Source organism: Neopelma chrysocephalum, unplaced genomic scaffold (assembly GCF_003984885.1).
Source record: "Neopelma chrysocephalum unplaced genomic scaffold, ASM398488v2 Primary Assembly neopelma1_201, whole genome shotgun sequence".
In the NCBI taxonomy this organism is placed as follows: Eukaryota; Metazoa; Chordata; class Aves; order Passeriformes; family Pipridae; genus Neopelma; species Neopelma chrysocephalum.
In genome coordinates, this window is record NW_020897863.1 from 264582 (window position 1) to 277087 (window position 12506).

The 12506-nt window shown below is 56.7% G+C and overlaps 1 protein-coding gene across 1 annotated transcript in view; it reads left to right on the forward strand.

The window, feature by feature from the left end:
* The window catches only part of BTBD2 (BTB domain containing 2), an 18175-nt gene extending 8238 nt beyond the window's left edge, over positions 1 to 9937 (forward strand). Inside the window, exons 4-8 of the mRNA XM_027703086.1 lie at positions 7 to 204; positions 3805 to 3997; positions 5480 to 5567; positions 6644 to 6790; positions 7275 to 9937. Coding sequence (XP_027558887.1) covers positions 7 to 204; positions 3805 to 3997; positions 5480 to 5567; positions 6644 to 6790; positions 7275 to 7436 — 788 coding nt within the window. The 3' untranslated portion in view covers positions 7437 to 9937. The remainder of the gene's footprint in view (positions 1 to 6; positions 205 to 3804; positions 3998 to 5479; positions 5568 to 6643; positions 6791 to 7274) is intronic.
* The last annotated feature ends 2569 nt before the right edge of the window (positions 9938 to 12506 follow it).

A 12506-nucleotide genomic window follows, 5' to 3' on the forward strand; every position in this document is an offset into this window, starting at 1 on the left:
TTGCAGACACCCTGGTGGCAGTGCTGGAGAGGGACACGCTGGGGATCCGGGAGGTTCGGCTCTTCAACGCCGTGGTTCGCTGGTCCGAGGCCGAGTGTCAGCGGCAGCAGCTCCAGGTGATTCCAGAGAACAAGCGGAAGGTTCTGGGCAAAGCTCTCTCCCTTATCCGCTTCCCACTGATGACTATTGAGGAGTTTGCAGCAGGTAACTGAACCAGAGGCGTGTTTGGCAACCCTGGGCTTTGCTTTCTCTCGGCTGCAGAGAGTCAAGTGACGTGAAAGGGGCTTTTTCTCTGGGTATCCTGTAGGAAATCAGATAGGAAATGATCCCCCATTGACCCCCATTCCACCACAATCTCCCCCATCACTCTCTCTACAGGAGGCTTCCAAGAAGGCTGAAGAGGGACTTTGGATGAGGGCCTTGAGTGACAGGAAGAGGGGGAATGGCCTTAAGCTGTAGGAGAGCAGGGTTAGATGGGATTTTGGGAAGGAATTGTTCCCTGTGAGGGTGGTGGGGCCCTGGCACAGGTTGCCCAGGGAAGCTGTGGCTGCCCCAGCCCTGGAAGGGTCCAAGGCCAGGTTGGACAGGAGCAACTTGGGATAGTGGAAGGTGTCCCTGGGGTTGGATGAGATGGACTTTAAGGTCCCTTCCTGACCAATCCATTCTGGGATTCTATGATTCATTCCTACTGATTTACAAGATTTTCTGTGTAAGTGCTGTTTTCATCCATGACCATTCCCTTGGTTTAGAGCCTGTGGTGCTCCCTCAGGAGGAGCAGAGGGATCCCAGCTGGCTGTTTGTCCTCATGGCATGGTTGGATGGTCACTGTCCCACTCACCTGAGAGCAAACTGGGGTTCACCTGCTTCCCTTTCCAAGCACTCCCAGCATTTCAGCTACACAGAGCTAATGGAGTTGCAGACAGTTGGTGTTGATTGTAGCCTGCCCCCAAAGAGGAATGGGGGTGTTTCTCCCCATCCTCTGCCTGTAATACAGTGGTGAAGGTCTTGCCATTCAGAGCAGAGCTCCCCATCAGAAAAACTTGCCAAATGTCCTGTGAGCTGAAGGCTTGGTGTTGTTTAGTCTGTGTCCCAAAGCATTTTTCGAGTTTACATTCAGATCCTGCTCCACAAAGACATCTAAATCATTTAACAGTTTTCACTAAAGACTGCTTTGTTTTGTTTTCATTGCCTGCTGTCTTTGACTTCATCCTCTGGTGATTCCCCAGGGGTTGGAAGCTGGCAATCAGCTGGAATAGTTTTCATGCTGAAAGACACAGTGGAGCCATTTCCAAAACTGCAGCTTGTTTTAGGCTGCAGTGCTGTGAAGGAAGGAGCAAACAGGGTCCCTGAGCAGGGCACTCCTCAGGGCTGATGGCAGCAGCTGCTCAGTCCTTTGTGTCCCTGTTCCCACCTGAGGAGGGATGGTAGTAAGAAGTAACTCTGTGTTAAAACTTGGTTCCCACTTTCTCTTTGGCCTCTCACAGCTGAGATGGGGCCGTAGGGATGTGGATCTCTTCAGAAACAGCCTGGTCAGGGAGGCAGATCTTTGTGTTTTTCTACAGACCTCATTTCTTGCAACCCTTCTGATTTTGTACCATTCTCTCTCTGGGAGGAATGTGTTAATTTTGGCACCTTTGGGTTGAAGCCCTTGAGCTGGGGATGCCAGTGCCCTTCCCAGTGCTGTCTGTCCCAAACTGCCTCTGCCACATCTCTGTGCTTTGAGAGAAACTCTTTCAGTTTTCTTCATCCACTTCAACCTCAAAGACGAACAAAACCCCCAAACCTGAGAGGCTGCACTGATCAACTGTTCCTTAAACAAGGGACTCCCTTGGAATTCCTTCAGCTTTGTCCTTTTTCTGAGTTTGAGTGACTCTGATTTCTGTGGTGATCACAGCAGTGGCAGGAGGGGGAAACCTCTCCCCTCTGCCCTCCCTCTCCCCCAAAAGCCAAAAAAAAAAAGAGGAATTTTACAGCACTGGTTTCACCAGTTTATTTTATAATCTGGTATCCAACGTGGGGTTTTGCATGAAGATGTTTTAACTGGCAAATGTGTCCCTCCCTTCCCCCAGAGCAGGGAATTTGGAACGTTGAAGAAGTGAGTTGCAGCAACCTGGGATAAGTTCAGACACGATCAATGAGGCTCATTTTTGCTGAGCAAAGTATCCAAAAGCTCATTTACCTGTGAACAGTTGACTTCCTTAAATTCTTCCCTCTCTGCCCATTGCAGCCTTGGACCATGTTTTGTCTGGGTAACATCGAGCTGGATTTAACCCACTGCAAGTAGTTTTGGACCAACAAGTAGCTGGGAATTTACTCCCCACCTTGAAGAGCACTTAATGCTGTTGTTGCTTCAGTACACAGTGGTCTTGTTTCTGTTCAAATAGAGGTGCAGAGAGGCTTTTAAATCTTAGCCTAAAATACTCATTTTTAGCTGGTTTCACTTTTGAAGCTGTTTGAAGTAGTTTGCAAAGCTTGAGTTTAGAGTCACTGAGTTGGTTGCCCAGAGCAGCTGTGGCTGCCCCAGCCCTGGAAGTGTCCAAGGCCAGGTTGGATCAAAGGAGCAACCTGGGCTAGTGGAAGGTGTCCCTGCCCATGGCAGGGGGTGGAACTGGATGGGCTTTAAGGTCCCTCCCAACCCAAACCATTCTGTGATTCTGTGATGACTTTGGAAAAACATCTTGTTACTGGAGAAAAGTTGAGAATGTGTTTCAAGTCTTGCTAAAACCCACCAGCCCTTTTCCCTGGGTCCTGCAACAAACATGCAGGATATGGATTAAATGCCTGAGGGAAGGGGGGACTCAAAGCAGGGCATGAGCTGAACATTTGTCTTGAGTAAAAACACTCCTAAACCTTTTGAGTTGAAGGTGAGTGGGTGACATTCCCTCTCACTGCCCCTCGTGGGCTTCCATCGTCTCAGCCATCGGGGTGGATGTTGGAAATTCTTGTCTCTTGCCAGTGTTATCATCTCCAGAGAGAGTGGAGCAAGGATTAGCTGCCTGCTTTAGGTTCTTAATCCAGTCCTAGCAGCCAGATGCAGCTGGGCTCCCCAGAGCTGGGTGCTCAGTTGCTGTTCCATGTCCGTGCTCCACGCGGAGGCTCCGTGATCCGTGACTGCTGTGTGGATAAAGGGCAGGCAGCACGTTTGTCTGGGGTTTAATGTCCTGATGCACCGGTGGAATTCCATCTGTGATGGGGCTTTGGCTCGCTCCCAGCTGCAAGTCAGGCTTGTAAATCCCATGTAAATCCCAAGGGGATCCCTTCTGGTTGTGCAGATTTGGGCACCACAGTATAAGAAGGATGTAAAGCGGTTGGAGAATGTCCAAAAGAGGGACGTGGAGTTGGGGAAGGGTCTGGAGGGGAAGGGTCTGAGGAGCAGCTGAGGGCACTGGGCTGGTTCAGCTGGAGCAGAGGAGACTGAGGGGAGACTCCTCGGGGGCTGCAGCTCCTCCCGAGGGGAGGCGGAGGGGCAGGCGCTGAGCTCTGCTCTGGGACCAGGGACAGGAGCCAGGGAAGGGCTGGAGCTGTGCCAGGGGGGTTGGGATGGATCTCAGGGAAAGGTTCTTCCCCCAGAGGGTGCTGGGGCACTGCCCAGGCTCCCCAGGGCAGTGGGCACGGCCCCAAGGCTGCCAGAGCTCCAGGAGCGTTTGGACAACGCTCTGAGGGACAGGGTGGGATTGTTGGGGTGTCCTGGGCAGGGCCAGGGGTTGGACTGGATGATCCTTGTGGATCCCTCCCAGCTCAGGATATCCCAGGATTCTGTGGTTCCACAGGGCTGACGGCATCTCCGCTCCCTCCCCTGTGCAGGGCCTGCCCAGTCGGGGATCCTGACGGACCGGGAGGTCGTGAGCCTGTTCCTGCACTTCACCGTGAACCCGAAGCCGCGGGTGGAGTTCATCGACCGGCCGCGGTGCTGCCTGCGGGGCAAGGAGTGCAGCATCAGCCGCTTCCAGCAGGTCGAGAGCCGCTGGGGGTACAGTGGGACTAGTGACAGGATCAGGTCAGCACCCTCAGAGTCGTGTTCCTGAGCCCTCACCCTGCTCCAGCCCTAACCCCCCGCGGGTCCACGCTAGACCCCGACTGCCACTGTGTGAAGTGTTCTGCTGGGTAGGAGCATCCCCTGCCTGTTGGTGCCACTTTGTATCTCTATTGGCAAAGGTTTCCCACTAATGGGGCCCTGCAGCCTCTGGAAAAGGACAGAAATAAGCCCTCAGTGGCTTCCTGTAGCTGTAGGGGCATGTATGGGGTCACCAGGCTGGGGGGGACGGGGAGCCAGTGCTCCCTCCCTGCTCTGTCAGAAGTGTCAGGGTGGCTTCTTGAAGCCCCTTAACCTGCCCTGTTTGAGGGAGGGGTTGGGATAAAACACTGCTGTGCTTTCTGCTGATGCCCAGTTTGTTCAGACCTGAGCTTGTGGGGAACCAGCAGAGCCCAGTCCTGGGAACAGGAATGGCAGCTGTGGCTGGCACAGGGTGCTTTTTGTGTGGCCAAGGAACGAGAGCAAGACAGGAGGGGATCAGAAAGCCTTGGTTCTTTCCTGATCCGTCTTTGTCTTGGGTGGAAGGGGCCTCCCAGCAATGTTATTCTTGACAATTTTTAAGCCTTTTCATTGCTGGTTCTGTTGCACATCCCTGGAGCTGTTGGTTGGATCCTCTGGTCCGATCACCCCCTGACAGGAGACGGGATCGGGAACTGCTGCCAGCTCCCGACACTTCCTGCTCTCAGATCTAATGCTCAGAGACCTTTTGGAGCTTGTGTTTGACTTTAAGTTCAGCCTCTGCAGCATCAGGGTCAGCTCCAGTACAATCCTCCATGCTGACTGCACAGCAGGAGCTCCAGCCTGCCCCAGGTGTTTGTTCTGGAAACACTCAGGGCTGAAGGAGTTGGTGGATGGGTGCAGAAATGCTGTTGGCAGCTTGGCAGGTACTGGGACTTGTGCTGCCTGAGAAGGTGGAGCTGTAGTGGGTGAATATCCTTGTCTGTGCTGCCCTGGGCAGCAGGAATTCCTGTGCTCTGCTCTGGTAACTCTGGAATGCAGCAAACACCCAGCAGCACATGAACAATTGTCCAGTGCTCAGCAGTGACATCCCCAGTGACACTTGAGTGGTGCTGGCTGGACAGACCACTGTAGGGTGGGCACCACTCCACACTGCCAGGCTGCTCTGCCCGTGCCCTGCTGGCATCTTGGGGTGCTGATGTTTCACCACAGTCTGGAAGCACTTTCTGAGCCTGGACCCTGGAGTTTGGTGATGGGATTGTGCAGGTCTGTGTTTCACATGAGCCAGCAAAATGAGGTGTGAGCTGACAGCTGGTGGTTTCTGCGGAGGGTTTCAGCCCTCAGGAAAAGTTGCACTAAATCTGTGGTGGGTTTGATTAAATCACAGGTGTAAAATCAACGCAAGTGAAGGTATTTGTGTATCAGCCTTGCACTGAAGCAATACAGGAGTGGCAAGTTTGGGCTGACTTCCCTGCTCTGTTCCTGCAGGTTCTCAGTAAACAAAAGGATATTTGTAGTTGGGTTTGGATTATACGGATCCATACACGGGCCAACAGATTACCAAGTGAACATACAGGTAATTCTCTTTACTGCCTTAAATATCCCAGCTGTTGTAGGGACTGGCAAACACATTTTGGTGAATATGCAACAGCATCCAAAGTTCAGAGGGGACTGTGTGTGTTCCTGGGCAGGGGGGTGGCAGATGCAGCGAGGGCCAGATGGGGCACTGGGATCAGAGGGATTATTGTGCTCGATTTTACGCAGCTCCCGTTTCACACGTCACTGCAGCATCTCCCCAGGTCTGCTCCCAGCTTTGGGAATACATCCCAGGGAGTTGGGGGGCACTTTGGGAAGGGGCTGTGCATGTTCCCCCACCCAGAGCAGGCCAGGCTGATCCTGCTGTAGGTGGCTGCTGCAGGAATACTTGGTTCCAAGCTGCACAAATGCAGTGGAGCTGCCACAATTCCACAAGGGAGGAGCACAAAGGAATTGCTGTGCTGGACCTGTGCAGCGCCCCTGTGCAGCCCCACATCACCAGGGCCCTGTTGGGGATGATGAGCAGGGCTGAGGGACTCTCAGTTGTCTGACGTCCATCGTGATCCTGTGCAGAGACCGGGGTGGCTCAGGGGGGTCTCTGGGTTCATGTGTCACCCCCGGCTGGGTCCCTGGAGAAGGACTGTCCCCAGGAGAGTCACCCCAGCACAGCACAGTCTGTCAGCATTTCTCCCTGCATTGCCAGGGGCTCAGCCTGGTGCCCTGAGCTCCTGGGAGAGGAGGATCCAAGCACAGTGAGCTGTCCTGCAGTGCTGGGGTGGGGAGGGGGTGTCTGGGACCCGAGTCCAGCGAGATCAGAGGTGTCAGAGCAGCTGTGGCTGCCCCATCCCTGGAAGTGTCCAAGGCCAGGTTGGATCAAAGGAGCAACCTGGGCTAGTGGAAGGTGTCCCTGCCCATGGCAGGGGGTGGGATGAGAATGAGCTTTAAGATCCCTTCCCACCCAAACCATTCCATGTCACAGCACTGACAGGGGACGTAAGAGATGGATGCAGTCGGATAGGGCTGGTCCAGGGGCTGGTCCAGCCAGCACAGGGACACCCTTGTGCAGGGGCAGGGCAGGCTCTGGCTGTTCTCTGAGGGGCTGCCACGTTGTTGCAGATCATCCACACGGACAGTAACACGGTCCTGGGGCAGAACGACACCGGCTTCAGCTGCGACGGATCCTCCAACACCTTCCGTGTCATGTTCAAGGAGCCCGTGGAGATCCTGCCCAACGTCAACTACACGGCCTGTGCTACCCTAAAGGTACCCTGTGGGCTGGGGGGTGGAGGGGGCAGCTGCTCGGGGCCTTCAGTGCAACACAGACCTTGCTCTGCCTTCTTTAAGGCCTGTGGTCCAACCTCAGGGGTCGGTGTGATCCCTCGCCTGGTGCTGCCATGAGCTGCTTCCCCACCAGCATCCAGAGCCGGCGTGTGACTGGTCTCACAGCACTGAGGAGGGCATGGGAGTGTTTTTTGGTGTCAGTTCTGGGGGTGTGTAATCCAGAGCCTGCTGCAGTGGCCTCCAAAGGTTCATGTTTAGCTGTTCAGATGTGGTTAAATTAGTGATAAGTTCTGACAGAGAGGAGAACTGAGCTCAGAGCACCTGAGGTGCAAATCCGGGAGCAGGAGGGAGGAACTGAGGTCTCCAAAGCTCGTTGCTTCAGGCCAGGCTGTGAGGCCAAACCCCCCCCGAGATCCTGGGCAGCAGCAGGGCCCTGACCTGTTCTTGTCTCCCGTGACCCCCACAGGGTCCAGATTCCCACTATGGAACCAAAGGACTGCGCAAAGTGATCCACGAATCCCCGACAACGGGAGCCAAAACCTGCTTCACGTTCTGTTACGCGGCTGGGAACAACAACGGCACCTCGGTGGAGGATGGACAAATCCCAGAGATCATCTTCTACACATAGTGCTGCTCCCAGCCCGCCCTGGACTCGACTGTCCCCCGGCACCTCCCGAACTGAATCTCTGGCTGAGTTTGACCACACCAACTGGAGCCACACTAGCCAAAGGTCTTGGTGAAATCATTTCAAAGCTCATGTTCTGCCTTGTGCTAGTGCTGCTGCTGCTCTCAGGTGCCAGTTGAGCTGGTGTCCCAGTGCCAGCCAGGCTGGTGTCCCAGTGCCAGGCGAGCTGGTGTCCCAGTCCCATTCGTAGGTTGTCTGTGGCTTGTTGTTTCTCACCTCCTGATTAACCCTTATCTAACAACGTGCGTTTTTTTTGGACTGTAATGAATGTAGATGCTTTTCCACCAGTCAGAAGCAAGGAAATGAGTGGCTCTGGTTGTGGTTTCACTTGGCAGGAGGTCACCCTGCAGACAGGCACGGGCAGGGCTGGGGGCCCGTCCTCTGCTCCAGCTCAGCAGGCGAGGCCAGACCGTGGGGCTTGGCCGGCCCGTGCCCAGCACCTCCCTCCCTCCCTCCCTGCAGCCTCAGCACACACAGCCACCTTCAGAACTGGAGGAAAGTGGCCTCTTCCCTGAGGCTTTGCTGTTCCAGCACTACATAGTCCTGAGGGAGACCTCGAACCCAACCACAGCCGGAGGGACCGCGGCGTTTTCCTGCTCTTCTCCCTGATCTGTGACAATCAGTTGGTGACAGCAAGGTGACCTCCCTGTGGAGTGGGAAGGGACAGGCCCTCCTGCATCCTGAGTCCCCATGGTGCTGCTTCCAAACCCCTGTTTCAGGCACTGGGGGATGCTCAGCTCACCCCCGAGCAGCCCCAGCACAGGGCACCTGTACTGGTCGTTACTGGTTGTTACTGGTCATTGCTGTGCTGGTCCTTTTCAGAGCCACCAGGGTTTGTCAGTGGAAGCAGAAGGGCACCTGCCTCACCTGCCCCCTGTTCCTGGGCACTCCTGCTGGTTCCATCCCTTTCCTCTGTTCCTGTGCATTGCTGCCCTGCCCTGGTGGGAGCAGGAAGAGAGGCTGGATGTGCCCCTGCCTGGTGCCTGGTAACGCAGCAGATGGACAAGGATGGACCAAACGGTTCAGGAAAACCTGGAATGTTCTCCGTGCCAGTGTGTGTGTGCCCAGTGCCTGTGGGGCAGGCCCAGGAGGGAGATGCAGCACTCACAACATCCCCTGTGGAGCTCAGTGACCTCGAAGATGCCCCTCTGTACCCGTTCAGGGCTGGCTGCTCCCCAGAGTGGGGAAAGGTGGGTGCTGCTCCTGGTCACTGCCTGCTGGGGAAGACCACAGGACTCTTCCTGCCCTGCTCTGCAAAGGAAGCTGGAATTAAGCTCAGCTTGGCTGTAGGACTGGAACCAGCAGAGTCTGCGTGGGACTGGCCAGGGTGGTGCTGCCTCAGAGCTGAGGTTCCCCTCATGGACCCCCTGCTCTGCTCCATCACACGGAGCCCTGTCACCCTCCTGCCACAGGATTTCACTGCTGGAACTCGAAACCTGGTTGTCCTTGGCTGGTGCTCCTTTGCTGGGGAAGGGGATCCCCTCCTCTGGCTCAGTCCTGGGGCTGTGCTGGGTGCTGGGATCACCCTGCACCTCCTCCCCTGCAGCTGCCAGAGATTCCCAGAGCGTGTCCCGATCTCCAGGAACACAGTGTAAGCTCTGTCTTGTCAGCCTGACTCCAGTGGGATGGTTCTGATATGGCCAGTACTGAAAAATAATAGAAAAAAGGAAGAAAAAAAAGGAAAAAAAAAAAAAAGAAGAAAAAATCCCAAGTGGGTCCATGACTTGGTGACTGAACCTGACTGTGCAATGCAAACAGTGTTGTGAGGTGGATTCACAGCCCGGGCACCCTCGGGATGTACATAAGCTGCTCCTGCTCCTGCTGCTGCCCCTCTCCCAGAGGTGGTGGGGACGTCACTGCTGGCACCCAGGGCCCCTGTTGGTGCCTTCCCCGGGGGGGCTGATCTGGGTTCTGCACCTCGGGGCGTCTTGTACAGGTGGAAACAGTGGAATGATGGAATTTGAGAGAAGCAAAGCTGCGCACTCGGCTCTGGGAAGAGCAGGGTGGGGCTGGCCCTGCCCGGCCGTGGTGGTGCCCTCTCTGCTGCCCTTCCCTGGAAGCATCTGTTCTCTTATTTTGTTACGTGAGTTCTCATCCCAAATCCCACCTTCCTGCCCTCCCCCCCCGGGGCAGGTCTGGCAGTGGAAGGAGAGGAGTCAAACTCTGAACTACACCCGAGCAATTTCTGTTCTTAACGGCTTTTCCCGCAGTTTGATGCAATTCTGGCTTTTGTAGATAGATGAATGTAATTCCTTGTTGGACATGCCTGTTCCCAAAGTATGAGCCATCCTGTTGTACCACGTCACCTTCCGAGCGGAGCGGGGCCGTCCCCTCCGTGCTATTGATGAATGTATCCGATGCTCTCGTTCCGTGTTCACACTCTGCTTCTGGCCAGCTTTGTGATTTGTAAATAGGAAACAATAAAGACACCCGGGTTGTCTTTACGAGGTTTCTGTGTGATCTGAGCATCTGCTGGAATATCAGAGGGGAGGAAGGTGGAGGGGGGAATCTGTGCTGAGCTGGCTCCCCTGGCCCTTCTCCCCCAGCCCAGGGTAGGGGTCCTCAGCTTCCCCCTCCATGGGGTGTGGGATGAGCCAGATCCTTGGGCATCCCAAAGATGGGGGAGCCCAGACCTTCCGGGGATGAGGCTCTGGTGGATCCTGTGTTTGTCTGGGGGAGGAGCAGGATGGTGCTGGGTGGGCGCTCTCTGGTCTCTTTGATGACTGAATTTCTTTAACCTTAATTGAAGGGTCTTGACAATTAAATGCACTAAAAGCTGCCTCAGCCTTTGTTGGGGCAGGCCCGGGTCTGGAGGTGAAGGGCTGCTCCCTGCCATGGGATTCCCAGCAGGGAATCCTGCTGGAGCAGGGATGAGGGCTGGGATCGGCACAGCCCCTTCCTGTGTCTCCGGGGCTCTGCCCTTCGCCCGAGGGAGCAGCAGGGCCGTGTTGAACGTGACCCCCCCGGGCTGGGAGCAGCTTCCCACCCTTTCCTGGCTGTGCTGGAGCTGCTCACCCGGGCACGGGAGTGCCGGGAGCGGGAACAGCCCGGCCCGGCCCCTCTGCTCGAGCGCGGTCGGTGCTGTCACACGGGGCTGTGGCCGTGGCTGGATCGTGCCTGGCTCAGCACAACGCCCTGTCCTCCCTCCTCCTCAGCCGCGAGGCCGAGGGCTCCCCACAGCCCAGCCCCGGGTGTGGTCTCAGCCTGGACCCCCAGTTCTGAACCCTGTCCTGGGCTCAACTGGGAACTGCCCTCCCGCACCATCACCTTCCTCACTCGTGGGCGTTACGGGAGCGTCCACCGGGAGCCTGGGCAGGGTCAGGCCGGATTTGCTCCCCTGATCCCACCTCTCAGCCTTTCCTCCCGCTGCCCCACGGGAAAGAAGAGATGGGGGGATGGATCTTTAACTCCACAGGGTTCAGCAGCAGGAAAGGCCCACGGGTGGGGGGCCTGGGGCTGCTCCCACCACCCCCGGGGACAAGGACCCCACCCCACCCAATCAAGCACAGAATGCAGAAGCGTTGGGTTTTAAAGATTTTTTTTATTATTATTTTTTGGTTTTATTAAAAAAAAAAGCCCCTAAATTCTATGGCTTCCAGGAAGCATCAGAGAAATTGAAATGCCGTTTCTGTACACTTGGTTTTGTTTTTTTTTTTTTAAAGCAGTAACTAAACTCGCAATGGAACAAACGCTCTCACGTACAATCGCAGTATTTGGACTCCTCGCTGGAAGGACAGAGAGTCCCGGGCTCGGGCCGGGGACGGAGCCGGGCACACCGGGAATACCGGGAACACGGAGCCGGGAACACCCCGATGGCCGCGCCCCTTCCCCTCCGCGGCTCCTCTTCGGGCTCCGCCGGGGCTGCTCCGAGCCGACGTGCTGAGAAGGGGCCACTTCCAGTGAAAATTTAAGGCGATTTTTTTTAAGATTTGTTTGTTTGTTCGCCTCGCTGGGGACACGAGGTCAAACGTTGCACGTCCCCTCCCCGCCGTGGCCAGAGACACATCAGCAGCTGGGGCCGCCCTGCCCGGAGGAGCCAAAGCCGGGCTTTGACATCCCGAATTCAGGACCAAGAGGGGCCCCGGCGCAGTTCCCTCCCCAGGGCCCCCACGGGAGACCCCCGTGCCCCCCCAGCCCCCCGAGATGGTCAGTTTGGACAAATGTTTCGAAGCAGCCACAGATGGTCCCATCCCCCCGCCCCCCCAGCACAGCCTCAGCCCCTCTCGGGGCAGAACAACAGGGTTTTGGTAAAGATAAGTGTGTGTCCCCCCCCCAAAATGTGTCACAATCAATACACACGACAGCGCACGGGGTCAGTAACGTGGGGAGCTGCGGTGCCCTGGGGGTGGTGAGGAGCAAGGGGGGTGGGGGTGTGTGTGTGTGTCAGTTCCAAAAACTCCAGTTCCTCCCCCCAGGGGCAGGCTGGGCCCTGGCACCGGTGCAGGATTCCATGGAGGGAGGATGCCATGGCAGGAGGCTGCCATGGTGAGGGAATTCCACGCTGGCAGAGCTGGGACACCCCGCTGCCCTTCGCTGCCCGGCGCTCACCAAGTGCCTCCAGCCCCGACCGCGGGGCCTCGGGGGGCTCAGACTGTACAAACCAACCTGCCCCTGCCCACCCCTCCGACATCCAGCCCCGAGACGCGGCAGCGCCACACGCGAGGCTGCTCCGCTTCCCCTCCCTGCTCTGCCACCGCCATTCGTGGGTCCCTTTGGTCTCGGCCGTCCCTGTCCCTGTGTCCCCCCAGCCCCCGGGAGTCTCCGACCCGCTCCCGGCGGGCCCGGACGGCGCCTGTATTGCTCACAAAAGTGCATCGTAAATGAACTGTAAACGCGTTTCCTCTCCCCGCCCCGCGCGGCCCCGGCTCCCCCTCGCCGGGCGGAGCCCGAACCGCTGTCACCGACGGCCTGACCGAGGGGGGACCCGGCGGGGGGCGCGGGGCGGGGGCCCGAGGGAAGAGCAGAATTCGGTAACACTGAAGATGACGGTCAAAGACTGACGACTCAGCACTC